Source organism: Pleurodeles waltl, chromosome 7 (genome assembly GCF_031143425.1).
Source record: "Pleurodeles waltl isolate 20211129_DDA chromosome 7, aPleWal1.hap1.20221129, whole genome shotgun sequence".
Taxonomy (NCBI): domain Eukaryota; kingdom Metazoa; phylum Chordata; class Amphibia; order Caudata; family Salamandridae; genus Pleurodeles; species Pleurodeles waltl.
In genome coordinates, this window is record NC_090446.1 from 16,603,378 (window position 1) to 16,621,368 (window position 17,991).

General features: G+C 45.5%; 1 protein-coding gene across 4 annotated transcripts in view; it reads left to right on the forward strand.

The window, feature by feature from the left end:
• Positions 1 to 17,991, forward strand: part of LOC138303562 (kell blood group glycoprotein-like) — a 265,259-nt gene that overhangs the window by 154,210 nt on the left and 93,058 nt on the right. For all 4 annotated transcript variants that reach the window (XM_069242815.1, XM_069242817.1, XM_069242818.1 and 1 more), the window contains 2 exons: positions 11,906 to 12,052; positions 16,771 to 16,836. In XM_069242815.1, the coding sequence (XP_069098916.1) occupies positions 11,906 to 12,052; positions 16,771 to 16,836 (213 nt within the window). The remainder of the gene's footprint in view (positions 1 to 11,905; positions 12,053 to 16,770; positions 16,837 to 17,991) is intronic.

Genomic DNA, 17,991 nt, shown 5'->3' on the forward strand with positions numbered 1-17,991 from the left:
CCCATCCTCTTCCTGCCTCAGCCTGGTGCACCTTTGCTTTCTGTCATTAGCTCCCCCTCTAGGTCATCCCATTGCGGTAAACTGTCAACAGCAGTGGACGAGTAGCCGACTCCAGGAGCAACCAACTGGTTACAATCCATCCAGAAGGTCCAGTAATGTATCCAGCTCAAGCCACACCAACGCACCGCCCTAATGCTACAGTCCACGTTCGACAATTCCTTTCACCATCATATAGACAATGGAGCTCAGCCACACAGTTGTCTACGTGTTCGCTCTTCCAGTGCTACGTTCTACCGACAAATGAAAACACATCACTAATCAAAATATCAATTGTGAACAATTTAGACTAAACCTACTTCTTCCACAGACACTTACAAAGGCTTCAAAGCCACATAACTAGGAAGTGTGGCTGAAACATTAACCACTTGAAGAAGAGCAATATATAATTGTAAATCGAGCAGAGAACAACAAATTGCAATGTTCATCAGCACATAAATCCACACGCATAATCTTCATATCTTGAAATCTGTGACACTATTACTACATTTACTATTTAGGAGTATTGTGTTGTTACACATTGCTAGGTAATAAACATCATCTTCTACTATTTCTTGGCTTTCACCTAGTCTACTCTCCCACTTCCTCTCTCCTTCTAAAGGTGGCCTATTGCTGGACGTGGAATACTAGAAAGCCTGATTTCGCTACCTATACTAAGTCTGCTCTCCTCATGTTAGGAACTAACTTATGCTAGCCTGCTCTCCTGGGCTTCTCTGCCGTACATTGCTGTGAGGAGGAACTGAAGTTGAGTGGACAACATACTCCAGGCTAATTAACTGAGAACCTACCCTCACTTTCCTAAATAGCTGAATGACCTTCCTCGAGACTGGTGAAGGTTCAAGTTGGTTGAAGTTGGCTCCTCGAGGATATATAATGATTCACGGAACGCGTCGGAGTTAGTCCCTAGTATCCGATGAAGAATAGCTCTGGTGGCTCTTCAGAAGGAGTGAGAGACCAGACCTCAGCTTGCTACGAGTCCTGGATCCCAGACCTCTCGTCTGCCAGGACTGGGTTCCCAACCCACGGGTCAACTATTTAGATCAGTGCACCAACAGAGAGATAGGAAGACTAGTTTAACCACAGCCCCTGGGTTTTCTGGGTCACTGTCAGTCCTATAAGGGGTTCAGAGACACAGTGGTAATTCAAACCCAAGTTCGGTCTTAGAATAGCACACTCAAGCGTTGGACTATGAAATACATTATTATGAGTATTTTAAGTGTTGATTTCAACAGCCTTATTCTGTTGCTCACAACATGAAAGATAACCACACAGAATATAAGTAAAACAGCACTTATGCATGTTGCTAGAAGCAAGAATAAAATATACAGTTCTAACATGCTTTAGAATGTTCCTAACATCCCACTACCCTAATGCCACTTCTAGGCGCTACACTATGAGAGCATGAAATACTTGACTTGCCTCTGTAGTTTCTTGAGGCCCAGCACACTGCATATGTGTTCACAGAGAATCAGCTGTGTTTATCAGACTTCAGCAGAGAAGTGTGTGTCCTTTGAGGGAAGACACACTATCAACTGTGCTCACATCCTCTCATCACTGGATCAACTCTTAGCATGAGAGTGGACCTTCTGGCATCTGGGGGGCCCTCTTGTGTTAACCTGGTGTGAAGGCCTCTGCTCCCCAGTGGTCAATTCCAGGATTTTATATAAGATATTGGCCACTGATCTTGAGCCTGCATTGCAAAATCATATACTGATTTTCCAAAATCTGAGATACAACTGTGCTAAACCAGCAAGATGAAAATACATCAACTTGATCAACTTGGACTGCATGGTTACCTTCCATATCTACTGTTAAACCTGGAGATGAAGGTATTGAGGAGTTTCTGTCAGTCTTGTGTCACCTTATGTTTTTACAAATCAGTATTTATATGAATATGACATTTTCACAAGTTCAGCAAAAAATCCCGACCTAGCTGTGGACCATAGGCACGCAGGCTAACTTAATATCCTAATATTTGGCAAGAGTCTGACTTAGGGGTTCATGACAAGTCAACACGGTGTTTCAGCATCCTTAAAAAGCAGGCTTAAATCTCTAGGTGAGATTGAGGCTCCAGTAATTGGTCAGCTACAGTACATGTGGGGGTTCAGAGTATACTGAGAGTTGGTCACAAGGATATGTTAAGGGGAATCCCTTAGGCCAGGCCGCTTCCTGGAAAAACATGAGTCAGCCTTTGAGGAGCAGAGATCAGCAGGGACATCTTAAAGAGTTTTGGTGGCCAGGATCCCTTCCAGTTACTCATTGTTTCTTTCTTTCTTCCTCGTCACTTTTCCAGTTTTTCTGTTTTCCACTATAATTACCCATTAACACATATTCAAAGAACATATCTCTTCCATCTTCGTTATTGCATTAGTCAATATTGTGCCTTCACGAGAAAATGATAACATAGCAGGAAAACATCTCTCAGGTAAGGAAATTTGGGTATCCGAAAATACACATCAGCAGGGACATCCTAACGATTTTGGGGGCTGTGGGCCAAACGTATTTTGGGGGCCCCTGTTCAGAACAGTTTTGAATTTATGATCAAATCTCAGCTCTTTCATGCCCTCTATGGCCAGGCACTCCTTGTCCACAGGCAAACCTGTCCAAATTTTAAATGTGCTTACATCTAATGATACTGATGTGTCTTGCCAATATTGTAATATAGCAGCAGCTCACGAATATTACTACAAATAATCTCTGTGACCCCCCTCTCCTTTCTCATATGTCAAGTGCTGTTTTGATGTAAAACATACTTGTTTAAGGATGTTGCCTGCAACATACACACATTACTCTGCAAAATGTCTGTAACTAATTCTCATCATTCAGAATAAAAATAAATTAAAAGAAAATGCTATTTTAAACAGTCTGTTTAATAATTATGCAATGTCATCAGGGGAAGACTCTCTGCAGAATAGAACTAGCTCTAGCAGCCCTCCACCCCCTCTGTTTTTTTAATACCGATGGGGCTTGTAACTCACTTTATGGGACCAGATTTACAATCCCTGACGTAATTAGGGCCAAGCCTGAAAGATAAAAGAGAGACATAAACCATGCAAGTGCACAAAAGAGGTCAGAATGTTTTTCCATGAACGCAAACTTTATTGAGAGCTTTCAAGGAGTGGCTGAAGGGTGATTGGCCCTGGACCAATCATAAGAAGACACACCCCTTCTGGCGTCATCCTCGCTCACGTGACAGGGGAGATAGAAAGAACAGATTCTTCTTATCACACAAGCATCCTGGCATCTTTTCCACTTGGCAAAATAAGCTAAATTTATTTTAGAAGGTTTCCTGCACTTTTTTTTAATGATAATACAAGAAATAAAAAAGTCTTCCACGCCTTAATTCCAGGGCTCGGATAAATGAGTCTGTTAAGGACCAGTTGTGCTTTGGCGCCATGAAATGTTCATCGGAATGTTCTATTTTGTGGAAGAGGGTTTTATTACCTTTAATATAAAATCAAAGTTTTTTTTAGAGAGACTAGAATTGTGTTTAAAGGTGGTAATGATGCGTCTCTTCTCAAAATTGATGTTTTTAGAGAAAGTGTTTGGCTTATCCATACATTAATACTTCTTGTGTTATTCTGCATTGTGAAGATTTGTGTTAGTCTGAAGAGTTCCCCCCAGTGGGGCTGGACTCATTTTCAGAGTGGGGGTGCTGCTATCCATGCTGCATCACTGAACTCACAGGGATTCTGAAAAATCCAAGCATCACGCAAAGAAGGGGCAGGTTTATGATAAGTGGTGCCGCATCTCGTGCAGCGCCACTTTTCTTGCGCTCCTTAGAGCTCCCCTTGTGTGTGCAGTATTTAAAATATGGCGCACCATGGCGGTAGTTAGGGAACTAGAGTCATAATGTTTTGCACTAGTTCAGTGACTTGCAGGACTAGCATAAGATTTTTTTACCCTACTCCCTCAAAGCCCCCAGAGGCCCATTGAACCCAATGTGAGCCTCCTTTTAACGCCTGCTCTGAGCAGGTGTTAAAAATCCTGGAAAAGTTGCAGCAAAGAAATCTTTTAGATTTGTTTGCGCCTTTCTTTCGCACCCCACTAAGGGGAACGCCCCCTTGCATACATTATGCCTGGCGGAGGCATTATGTGGTGCAAGGGGTTACAAAGGTTTGCAAATATGGTGCAGACTTTTTGGCCTTCCAACACCACATTAGCATTAAACAAATGACGCTAATGTGGCATTGGAATGGCACTAGGCCCTCCTAAATCTGGGCCCAAGTGTCTCAAAGGAGCCACACCCATTTTCAGCAACGGAGTGGTAAGGGTGCAGTACGTATTGAATTTTGGAGCACACAGCATGTCATGCAGTTGCATTTAGAAATAGCACATTATGGGCCAGAAGCAGGTAGGGAAAAATTAGCGACTCGCAAATTGCGAGTCTTTGCGACTCGCAATTTCCGACTCGCTAACTGCAATGCAGGAAGAAAACGCGAGGACAATTTGCGACTCGCAAATGGAGTCGCACCGCAGATAGCGAGTCCGCTGTTTGCGAGGTCGCTTTTTGCGACCGCGCAAAAAACGGACACGCAATTTGCGAGTGGGTGTCACAAATTGCGACTGTGCCGCAAATTGAATGCAGGTGCTGCAGAACACTCTGGAAAACACTTCCTGGCACATGATGATGACATCACAGCCAGGAAGTTTACAAATACACCTGGGAGGAGGGAGGACCACACCCATTTCAACTGCAGAACTGCAAACACACAGAGCTCCAGCAACCATGGCAGAGACCCCAAGGAAGAGGAAACTGAAGTTTGCAGAAAAAGAGTTGGAGGTGTTGACCGAGGAGTGTTGTCAGCACATGACCAGTTGTTTGGCAGGGCAGCCCTCACCGTGCCAGAGTCTGAGAAAAGGAGACTATGGATGGAGATCCAGGAAAAAGTAAACTCCCTGGGTGTCAGCCACGGGAGTATTGAGGAACTCAAGAAAAGGTGGTACGACCTGCACTCCCGGACCAAGGAGAGGGTGGCAGAGCAGCTCCGGGAGATGAGAGGCACAGGAGAGGGACCATTAACAGTACCACCACCCACACCCCTGGAGGAAAGGGTAGAGGAGACCCTTGAGCCTGAGGCAGTATGCGGGATGGGAGAGCTGGACACATCTGAGCCAGGACCATCAACCGGTGAGTACCATGTGACATGCATGTACCCTCATTAATGCCATACCCCCACCCACCTTGTACACAGGAGCATGCACAACTAAAATAGTTCCATTTCAGAGTAGCAAACACCAGAATGGTGCATTGTGGGCAATGTAGTCAAGTAGGCAGTTGATAGGCAACAGTTTATTAGGAAGTTGATAACAGATAGTAGATACTGACAGTGTGTTCCCTATGTCCCACAGGTCTCCCACAAGACACCCCCACCAGCCCAAGCAGCCAGGGGCCACTGGTCAGCCAGCAGACACACGAGGGAACAGGACCAGCCACCACTGCGACCTGCACCACCGACACCATGTCCCCTCACGAGACACCAGTTACAATATTGGTGTGTGAGCCTGCACCAGGTCCCAGCCAAAGTGCCACAGGAGACGTCACAGGGCCTCCACCGCGTTGCAGGTGGCGTGGAACTCCATCCTCACAGCGGCAGGCAGAGTCAGGGGATGCCTCCATTTCAAATACTGAGGCCGCACTCCTACGGGGTCAGCGCCTGCAGACAGAAGAAATCAGGAGGATTACCGGGGCATTGCGGCGCATGGAGCGCAATCAAGGAAACAGCATGCAGCTTGTACATTCTGAGTTGCAACTGATAAGTTCACACATGGGTGACCTTGCACTCTCCATGCGTCAACTCGTGGCAGGACTGCTAACGCAGACAGAGAGTGCATGGCGTCGGGACAGGCAGCTGCTGAACCGCCTAGACAGGATGTCATCATCAATTGTAAGGCTGGCCGTGAACACTACAGGTCTTTCTAGGCGCACGGTCAGCCTCCAAGTGGACATGGGCCACTTTGCCAGTGACCTGGCACGTGGATTGGGCTGTCTCAGCCACGCTGTAGACTTAATGGAGGCACGGCAGGTTGCCAGGGACACAGGCGACATGCCACAAGATAGTGAGGAGGGCTCCACTGTCAGCAGTGTCTCTGCCGGTGACACCAGGGTGCTTCGCAGTGGAAGCACAAGGCAGGGCACTGCTGACCCCCCTAGTACCAGCCATGCTGGCCGAGCCCGCCGTAGGGTTTGAGCTCCACACAGTCCTGGGGTTGGGGCACATGAAGTCAATGTGTCCCATGCCAGGTGGACTTTTAAAGCCCCTGACCTGTTCCAAATGTATATAGATTTTTTTGTTTGCACTTATTAAATCACTTGTTCTTTCCACTTAACACATGGACTCTTTGTGTGTGACATTGGTGAGCATGGTAAAAGTTAGCACGTACCTTCCAAAGTATTGGTTTGCAATGTGTTCCCGTCTCAGTCTGCCTTGATTTGCGATGCTCCTATCCCCATGATGGTAATGTGGTAGCTCTTGCTCTTCATCCTCAGAATCAGGGTCTTCAGGGGTGAGAGGTAGCCCACGTCTGGTGGCAATGTTGTGCATTATAGCGCATGCGACAACAATCTTGAAAGCTGTTATTGGGGTATACTGGAGGGCACCTCCACTTCTGTGGAGGCATCTGAACCTTGCTTTCAGCAGTCCAAAGGTACGTTCGATGATATTCCTGGTCCTCTTAAGTGCACTGTTGTATCGCCTCTCTGACTCATTGCTGGGTGTTAAGTACGGGGTAAGGATCCATGGTCGTAGTGCATATGCACTGTCACCTGTTTGGCACAAAAAGTACAATGTTAGCTGGGCATGGGTGGTTTCCACATTGACCTGTGTGTATGTCTGCAAGGTGTATTCAGCTCTACCTAGGAGGTATGCGTCTCCAAACTCCCCACGTTCTAGGCGTTGGTGTATCCCACTGTGCCTAAAAATGTAGGAGTCATGAGTACTGCCTGGAAATTTAGCAACCATGTCAGTGATGACATAATAGGCGTCACATACCACCTGAATATTGAGTGAGTGGGTACACTTCCGATTGCGGAACAGATATTCCAGGTTTGCAGGAGGGCATATTTGTATGTGTCCCGTCTACACACCCTATGACATGGGGGAAGTTGGCAATCCTGTAGAATTCCAACTTGGTGCTGTTAATTTCTGCCTCATTCCTGGGTAGGTAAATGTATCTGGATATGTGTGTGAGTAAGGCATCTAGGAATGCCCTAAAGAACCGTGAGAGTGAACTTTGGGATACCCCACCTGCCACAGCCCCCTAATAGCTACCCGAGGCCAAGAGGTGCAGTGAGCATAGCACTTGCACATGCGTAGGGATGGCGCAGCCGCGCACATTCTGGCGTTGTAGCTGTGGTATGAGTAATTCTATTCAATCTAGTATTGCTGCACTGCTGAGTCTATATTTATCATAAATCTCCTCCTCAGTTTGTTGGAAAAGTGTCTGCCTTGTTCTGTATATCTTCTTCTGTCTGTGGCTCCTCCTCCTCCTCTGCTGGGCTGCGTGGACTCTCCTCCTCGCTGCTATCAGGTATATCTCCGCCATCTTGAGTAACCCAGATGCCTTCTGGGTCTCCTTTTATACTTTGGTAATGGTTACCACCTGCTCTGAGTTAGTGGTAAATTGGACATGCAAAATGGGCTTTTTGCGACTAGTCGCAATTTGCGAGTTGCTATTGCATATGGTTTGCGACTCGCAAATTGTGACTTCCTATTTGCAGGTCGCAAAATGGGGTCGCAAATTTTGCGAGTTGGATTTTTGCATCCAATTTCCGATTTTGCGGGGTCGCAAATTGCGAATCGGGCCATTTGCGACTCGCAAAAGTTTGCTACATGTCACCCTATGAGAGGTGGGCAGAACTTGCGGAGTTTTACTCTGTGGAATTCTGCAGAGATGCATAAAAACTCTCACAGCCTTCCTCAAGTGGGTGGAGAATAATGCACTTGTGCAGATTCCACTGCAATTTAGTGTCAGTATCATGAACACCACTGAAAGCTCAGTGCGATAGGCATCATACGGTGTGCATGAGCGCGCACCTAATCAAGTTGCTCCTCAATTAGAAAATCATTTTGAGCGACAGCAAATCTACTTGAGGAGAAGCCCTCTGACAACAACCACTCACGACCGCCCATTATAGAAAACAGTACTAGGGGACACTAAGGGGGTCATTACGACCTTGCCGTGCGGCCGCCAATGCGGCCGCACTCCCGCGGCCCCCATTACGACATCCCCGCTGGGCCGGCGGGCGCAAACCAAGTTTGCGCCCGCCGGCCCAGCGGGGATGAGGCCGCAACATAGGAGCCGGCGGTGTTGCGGCCGTGTGAAGGGTGCAGTTGCACCCGTCGCGCTTTTCACTGTCTGCTATGCAGACAGTGAAAAGCTGGCCGGGGCCCTGTTAGGGGGCCCCTGCACTGCCCATGCCAGTGGCATGGGGCCCCCAGGGGCCCCAGGACACCCCTACCGCCAGCCTCTTCCTGGCGGTGCAAACCGCCAGAAACAGGCTGGCGGTAGGGGTGTCATAATCCCCAGGGCAGCGCTGCTTGCAGCGCTGCCCTGGCGGATTATCACCGCTGGGGCTAAAACGGCGGGAGACCGCCGGCCCCAGCGGTGCGACCGCGACGCTACTGCCGCGGTCGTAATAAGGGCCTCCATACCGCCAGCCTGTTGGCGGTATGGACGCCACATTACCTCTGGCGGTCTCTGACTGCCAGGGTCGTAATGACCACCTAAATCTCCCTTGCCAACTCAGATTTTTGGAGTCTTCAAGGAAAACATTCTGCCACCTGGACATTGATGGAATATGGCTGGGAGTCTACATTACAAGAGTAACACAGAGTCACCAATTTCCGCCGGTGCCGCAGGTGGAATGAAACATTCTGCCCACCCCAGTGAATTACTCAATTCTCCTCCCTCCAAGAAGGGCACTATGTGTCCACATGCGCTGTATGTGCATCTAGTAGACGCTGGCAACAGAAGTGAACGTTCCTTCGTGATTAGAGAAGTGGACTTTATTCTTGTAACTTGTGTTGAGATTCCTCCTTTACAGCCCTATATTTATGCCTTACACACATAATATTTTCCTCTTTCTAGTGCTGAAATTGGAAAAAATTTACTCCAGGAACCCATAAACTGGGGGTTGAGGGGAGGTAGATGAAAAGAGGCGGAGTCACAAGGGAAAGACCTTAAAAAGCAGAATCCGACAATCAACTTGTACATTTATATATTTATTTAAAAACAAATCTGCTGCAAAGAAGCTGGCAGCAAGGAGATATGTGACAGTAAAGCTGTTCTACTTTAGTAACTTGGCCACAGATGCTGCATTTACAATATCTTACAGGGTTAGGACACCTCCTGCCGAGATCTCTATGTGCCCGGGATCTATGAGGGGATTCTACCAATGGCAAGATAACTCTAGTGGTTAATGCAGCTCTGGCACAGTTCTGTGATTTGTCCAGTCACACTTTGACCCATAAAGTAGCATAGAGGATTAATGTGATTGCTGCAAAACACACTGTGTGACATGCAAATCACAGGTATATATCTTATGTTGATAGGCAAGTGGGCTACTGCTTTTGACACAACTGATTTTGATGCTTCCAGGTCACACGTTGCAATTCTTGTAATTTAGCACAGTGATTGGCAAACACAGATTTATTAAAAACCTCAAAATGCGTCCCCTTTTTGTGGGTCCTACGCTTTAGCTTTTTTGCATTTGGCATCAAAGTACATTTAGCTATTTCACCAGCGTCATGCTGTCCCAAGAATCTTAATTAAAATGGATACGCCAGCCCTCTTCATTCATTAGTTTGTCAGAACGTGTTGCAAAGTGATGGGCATTTACTTTCTAGCAGAAAACCTTTTTTGTGCTGAAATGTTGCAGTTACACAAAAGGCCCTTTGCGCTGCTTTGCACTACTTTGTGGGTACTTGACATGACCTCTCTAGTTTTTCAGGACTCATATTCCTCCACTGCCACCAATAACTCTAAGGGTTACTCAGAATTTGGGGTCTCCTTTGCTCACCAGGGATGGTTGATTTTAATTGTCCTTGGACCTTTGAAAGTTGGCATCACTCTTCCCTGTCCATAATGAAACGCGGTAACGCTCATCTACTTTGTTTCAAGTGTGTGACTACAGGAGTTGCCACCCTCATGCCAGACCATAAAGCCAGTAACTGCCCACCGTAGGGTAAGGTGAACGTCTGAATGAAAGCATGGTTTTCTCACAAAACCACAGAATGACGCGTGTTGTGTGTTTTGATTTGCAGTGTCACCAGAGTGCCATGTTGTGAGTTCTCACAATTATGCAAACAAGCACGACTTCTGAATTTAGTAAAATGGGAATTGTTTTTGTATCCCCAGCTTGGCTTGTACCAACAGTGAATGTGGGAAATTCCTCTCCCACCTGTATGGATGTGCTTAGCATAATCCAACAGGGATCGTGCATAGCCCTGATGAATGCCCCCGACTAGTTGTCAGGCACGAGGGGGCAGAAACATGTTGATAGGTTACTGGATGTGAAGGACATTGTTCCTAGACCATCCAGTGTATATTTCTTTTATCTGTTCCTAGGACATCTGTCAATAAAGGGAAATCCTTTAGGTTTACACTGGGGTATTTTTACTGTGATCTGGGTCCCTGCTTTAACCAGGTATAACTTTTATCAAGAAGCTCCTCATAACATCAGGTTGAGTCCGCCCTGGTGGTATCATCTCACCAGGGTGGGAAGAGGTAGCTGATCATGAAGCATGCCACATACCGTGGGTGAGACGTCCTCATTAGGAAAAGCTGAAGTCACCAATTAATCCTAGCGTTCCGAGAAGGTGGAAAAGTTTAAATCCAGCCCATGTTTTCTGTAGACCCTACTCATTGTGCTTGTTGAGGTGCTGGTGCGTTTCCACGCTACCACCATGGTGTATGACGCAACGCCAGATCTACAAAGATTGCCAGTCCTGGCGTTGGACCAAAAAAGATCTCCTTGAAAGAGGAGCTAGAAGTAGTAATATTTACATTTCTCCAAACATTCCAGTCATTGGATGTGTGCTGTGGTCTAAGCACAGGAGTTCTTCAGTAAGGGTGCCCTTCCAGGGTAAACGTGTGCAAGGCATCAAAGCTGTGTGTGAGGCGCTCAGCAGAGAGCAACAAAACAAGGAGGCCACATTTAGGAAGTGTGGCTCTGCACAGATCTCTGTAAACCGTGGTTGTGCACTTTTATTTTGGTAAATCTAAACCTGAGTCCTTATGGGCGCAAAAACTTCTCTGAGAGAATGCGTTTTCACGCACGAGCTGGAGTCTAACATCTCATGCATGTGATAAAAGTTAGAATTTATGACTCAGACAGAACAGATGTTCGAGGGGTCTTGAAAAAAATCTGGTCCCAGCCCAGAACACAGAAGACAGCTCTCTCGTGCCTCGGACAAGGCTAAAAAATTGGGAACTGGAAGAGACTATTAGCAGCCAAAACCGCTGGCTGCATTCCGGAAATGACGCTCCCATATCTCCAAAGTCTTTTTTCGAGACAGCCGCCAGGGGTTATTTATGGTAAGGTGTGGTCTAGTTTTAACGAGTTGTATGTTTTATGTTGGCTTCTGCATGTATTCTCTCTGTGGTTTGGCTGCTGTGAGCACTTAAAGTATCTTAAAGGTTTAAATTACTCTACAGACCTATGAGCTTCTACCAGTCAAATTTACTAACTGCCACAGATGTACAGGTTCTTTTGACTACAGAAAGGATAGCAACATGCATTTTACACCAGAGGATATCATATATTTTTTACATCATATTTAATTCTTACTTAAAATTTTCTAGCAATTGTGGTCGGTGATTAATTCCTTCTGTTGTGTTTCTCCAGGTTGGAGGCTGGAGTGTGGCGGGGGCTTGGAATAGGACAGACTTCGACCAGACCCTGCGGCTCCTGATTGGAGAATACAACGTCTTCCCTTTCTTCAGAGCCTACTTGCATTCGAGCCCCCTGAACCCGACTCTCCATGTCATTCAGGTAGGATCACGCTGACGCAGATACCTGCGTCATGACTTATGTTACTTCATTTATAAACTTCAACAGATCCGGCCTGATTTAGAGGTTAGCGGATGGGGTTACTCCGTCACAAGCATGACCGATATCCTGTCCGCCATTTTACGATTCGATTACATCCTATGGAAGTTGTAATACAGTGGATGATATATCTGTCACGTTTGTTACGGAGTAACCCGTCTACCAAACTCCAAACCAGGCCATTGTCAGGAAGAAGACCATGTTTCCACTGGTATCTCAGGTGATTCATGTGAGAGCATCCCTAAATCGCTGAGTTTTGTAAACCCTCCCTGGCTTCACAGTCAGTGGTCTGCACTTCAACCACTATCCACGATTTGCACACTTTCTCCACCTGAACCATGGGCCCACCACAAGTCACTCTCCTCAGCAAAGGCACCTCACAACTTTACAACCCGAAAGAACGCTAGTGTCCCTGTCGGCCTCCACCATCAAGACTCGTCAGAGACCTAATGGTCACCTCATTGGCTCATTTAATTGAATGCTTTACTTGCTATAATTCATAGAACAAAGGGGGACATTTAAGTTAAATTCATCACCTCGACATTCATAAGTCTCTTAGTTGTTGCTGGTGTCAATTTGGGATCGCCACTGCTTTGCTTTCAGGTAGAGCCCTGGTGAGGAAGTGTTTCCAGAAAGTATGAAACAAGTCTTTCCAGCCAGTGCTTTCATTCCTCTGTCAAGCTCCGGTTCTTCTTCATGGCTGTTCCACCAGCTCCCTCGTGGCCAAACTTCGATCTTGAAGTGGGGAGGAGGGTGGGGTATTTACCACACTAAGGGCCTGATATATACTTTGGCGGATGAGATACTCTGTAACAAACGTGACGGATAAGTCGTCTGCCATATTACAATTACATTATATCCTATGGCATTTGTAATACGGCGGATGGGATATTGGTCACATTTGTGACAGAGTATCCCATCCATCAAAGTATAAATAAGGCCCTAAGTAACAACAATTACCCCAGGTTGGGGTATTTTCCAGGTGTACTTTCTAGCCTAGCTTTTAACATGAAAACGAACCATAACCTGCAAAATAGATATTCAAAACATCATATTCTGCATTGTTTGCCTTTTTGTTTACCTGTTAGGTGTGACCTGAAGCAAGTGATCAGGGCAACACTCCGAGGGTGTGACAGCATCACACAATTTCTAATTGGGATCTGAATTTAGTCTTGAAGTTGTAACGAGGGCCTGAGAAGCATGCCATTGTCAGTGAAATGCTTATTGGATGTACTAATTAGTTTGCAGACATCCCCCAATACGCTGCCCTCACCACCAGATACCACAAGAGGGCACAAGGCAATAGCCTTATTAGTAATGCCTTCCGGTCTTCTCTAATGAATCTCTAGTCAGCAGGTCATTTGTCATTCAGGTGAAGATTCACAAACATAGGCCCAGATTTATCATACTTTCACGCAGTGCAACCTTGTGAAAGGGCAGGAATGCATTGTATTTAACATTAGACAGCACATTCCTGTCCCTTCCTAGTGTTGGCGCACTTGTGGCTGCCCAGCACCAACTCAGGCATCATTGCGTTGTAAGCAGGTTTGGTTATGTGCAGGAAGGGACACCTTCCTACACAAAACGATCCTGAGAGGCATTTCCTCTTTCTATGTGTGCTGCAGAATGCTGTCCACATGGAAAGAGGAAAAAAAGGAGGAGAAATAAAGATATTCCACATCTTTATGCCTCCCCTGGGAAGGTGTAGCATGTTGATGCATTCCCAGCTGTGCCACTTATGGTAAATCTGGGAATGTGCCAAAATCCGTGGGTGGATGTGTGGGAACACCCAGGCTCCACCCTCAGAACTCCTCCCTGGGGCAGAGTAACGCAAGGCAGCTATTTGCATCGTCTTGCGTTATTCTAGATTTATCAAGCAATGGCTTGATAAATCTCACTTTAGTGGCGCAAGGAAGACACAACACTCTGATAAATATGGGCCTTAGTGTTAGAAATTAACAGGCTACCTGAGACACAGGAACACTCGCTCTTTGTGTCACGCCAAGTGGAAGGCATTCTTTGCTGGATAGGCCGAGTGATCTGGCACCCATTCAGCCCAACAAGCAGTCACCAGTGTTAAGCAGACAGACTTTCTTTGGGCACATATAACACTTGCTGCTGCAGAGGAAGAATGCTATTATGCAATGGCAGCTACTGCCAATCAAGGGTGGTGAGGCAGCGGGGTGGGAGTTGTCGGGGGGATACAAAAATAAAAAAAACACATACTTCCACTGCTGGTCTGTCCTGCTGCTGCTCCCGGACCTGCTGCCAGCCACTCCCTCTCTTCCCGGCAGTCACCACAGGCTCCCAATCCAGACACTGCTCTCATGCTTAAACAAGCATGAGAGCAGTGCCGGGATTGGCATGAGTGGGCTGGTTTGACGTTTGCTCAGGCACAGGGAGCCTGTGTCATTTCTCCAACCCAGCTATGTAACACAGCCAAGTTGGAGATATGTAAGTGCGCATGTCGGTGTGGCCAGACTAAGACAGCCGGCCAAACCAACATGTGCACTTTACAGTGCCCACCACTCCTCCTCCAGATGGTCTGGCCCTGCCCTACATTCCAAGCTGTCAGAGAGACAGCAACAAATAAAACGATAGTAACATTGTTTCATTATCATGTTATTTGTCACTGCCTGCCTGACTAAGCAGGGGGGCGACACTCCTCCACTATTACCGAGGAGCCGCCCTTGCTGTTAGGTATGGAACGTTACCCTGAAATATTGAAATACTTTTTGATTTTCTCTTCAAAACTATCTGTGGCTTTTAGCAAATATATTTGGAAAAATGAGCTGTAAGATCATTCATTAATTCACAGTGTCAAACAAATTTCTTTAGGGGAGAAGATACCCAAACTTGCCCTGAAGAGGACCACGCATGCTTTCTCTCTTAGTGATATGATAGGTATTGAAACATTTTGTAGGTCTGGTTTTTGCTAAAACTTTAGCTTATTGATGTAACCTGAAAGTTTGCTAACAAGGTACAATGTTGAGATTGTGTAGGCATTTGAACTAAAAGTACACACCATAGATAGACTGTGAAACAGGGGTGAATTTCCTCTATTGTGAGAAGTCCATGCAAATGTACAGTAAAACCAAATGACCAAAAGCTAAGACAAAATAACCATTTTTGTTAAAATGTTAGAAGATCTGCCAAAATGGGAACTTGCCGTGATGTTGATGAATGTTCAAACTTTTAACTGCTTTGGTAAATATTTACTGGGGCAAATAAAAATTCAATGCAAGTCACATGGACCACTAGGACGTAAGCAACAAGTCAATGAGGGGATCTTTGACAAAGTTAAATAATATTGAAAGTGCAACATGGAGGCAGATATCAAAGTGAGAGATGACCAAAGGCAAAAATGCACACGCGCATGCCTTCTTGCGGGCACCCCATTTTCACAGTACCATATCTTCCACTTTTGAAATTAATGCACCCCCTAAGTCTGTGTCCAATAGTTTTTGAAGGGTGAGTCTTTGAGCTGCATATGTGCCTTTTAGGGTGATCTACGGTCCAGGGTGGAGGGTAAGCAAACAAGCATTGGCACGCAACTGAAACCTCTGCCAACTAGTAACACAGCCTTGAGGTAAGGTGTGCTCCCTGCAACCATGGATTAATGCCAGCTCACTGGAAAATGCAAGGCAATGCAACTTCAAGCCATCTCTTGTACATATCTTTGCCTTGTACATGTGCACAACACACATCATTTTGCCATCCCCCAAGCCATTGTCACATGGGTCAGGCTCCATTAATTCCCAATCATGTACAAAGGAGGAATAAAGTGTAATCTGCAGACCAAAGTTTCTTCTCAGACACATTTTAAACATATCACACTGTACCACAACATGCAGCCTCCAGTCATGTATGTGTTTACTCTAATATGTGTGTATCACATGTATGTGTTTACTCTACCCCTACCTTCTACTTTCAATCCTTTAACCTCAAATGTATTTTTGTCCTATTTGCTTCTCAAATTTGAGATGTGATTTTGGCTCCTGGTACCCATGCCTCATGCCCACCACAATGTGTGCATGGAGCATCTTTCTTGAACCTTTGTGTCTGTGCTATGGTGCTCATTTACTACGTACTGAGAAAAAGTCAAGGCACAAATAATGTTCTCTCATATTTTTTCCAGATTTGGCATTGACAGAAAAAGTGGCAAGTAACAAGTGCAAACAGTGTTGGAGTCTCCATTGCACACTTTGTTACCACATTTTCTTCATTTTAATATTGTGCAATCAGCTTTCAAGTCTAAGGGTCTGATTACAATCTTGGCGGATTGAATTCTCTATCACAAACATGGCGGATATTTCATCCGCCATATTACGATTTCCATAGGATATAATGGAATTGTAATAGGACGGATGGGATTTATGGGCCTGGTTCCGATCTTGTCAGATGGAATAACGCCATCCACTAAGATCAGAATCAGGCTCATAATGTATGAGGGGCTAAAATTGGTGTAAATGTCACCATCAACAGCATTAGGTTCTAAGTGGTCACTTACAAAAATTCGTATCCTCATTCCTGCCTTGATCTTCTACGTCGTCTGCCCCTCTTCTCTAAAATACTTCTCAAGGTCAGTGTGAGCATCCCCCTCCCCCTGAAAGAACACCTCATGTCACTTTCTAATGCTTGGATGTGTCTTCTCCTGACAGATTGACCACCCAGAATTTGACATGCCGTCGAAGAACCAATTTGAGAAGGAGAGCGAATACACAAAGGTACAGTAAGAATCACATCAGAGGGTACAGCACGAGGCATGGAAGCTTCTAGTGGATGAGGATTAAAATATAAACCAAGTCATAAATATAATGTGAAGTGCTAAACTGACTGCACACAAATAAATGTGCACAAGACAATTAAAGGCTGAATTTAGATGTCAGGGGAGGGGAACACTATGTCAAGAACGGATATCCTGTCCACTGTATTACGATCAAATGATATCCTATAGGGATCGTAATATGGCAGACAAGGTGTCCCTCAAGTGTGTGACAAAGTATCAATCGGCCGACATCTAAATCAGGCCCAAAGACTGAAGCCATAAAACACAACATTAATAGGCCTGACTGAGTAAGAAGTTGGACATTTCCTCCCATAGCTTTATTCCTGTCTTTCAAGCAAGTTTCCAAATTTCCTTAAATTGACAAGGAATTCCAAGAATTCCCCAGAAAGCTCCGGCTGTTGCTGCTTTTTAGGTTAACACCTGTGTGTATACATTGATGCATTCCTATGGGCGACAGATGTATCTTCCTGACTGGGAAAGTGTAGAGGATACGTGTTTTTTTTAGCTTTTTTTGTTTTTAAGAGTCTCCATGGAAAAATCTAATTTCTCTATGTAGAACCCCTTCCATTAGATCCTCACTAATTTTGGGAAGGCTTTCTCCTTGAAAAGTGGCTTACGGCTGCCCTTAAGAGGAATACATCTTAAGCATTCCCACAGTGTGAAACTACATGTGACAAGTTTGTGAATGTCCACATGGATGTCACAGGAGGCACGGTGATGGTATCCTTTTTATTTATGAATGTGGCTGTATTTTCATAGACATGTCGATGGTGGCAAGGTAGGGCTCTTTGGCACATTTAGACGTACCACAGGTTTGGGTGGTGAGATATTGAGTGGGTTTGAACATTAGGAGAAGTGGGGGTACATGGAAAGGTGGGATGTGGAATTTGTCCATGTGCTTTCTGTGGGCCAAGTCATGGTTGATTCATTTTACTTGCTCATTATTTATAGTCATAGATCAGTTGCACGCTATCCAGTCATCCTGCTAACATATAGTTCTGGTTAGGGATGTGCAAAATTTCTGAAATTTGCTTTTGTGCAATTAAGCAAAATATCAGGAAAACTACGCAAAATTATGCAGTTACGTGAAATG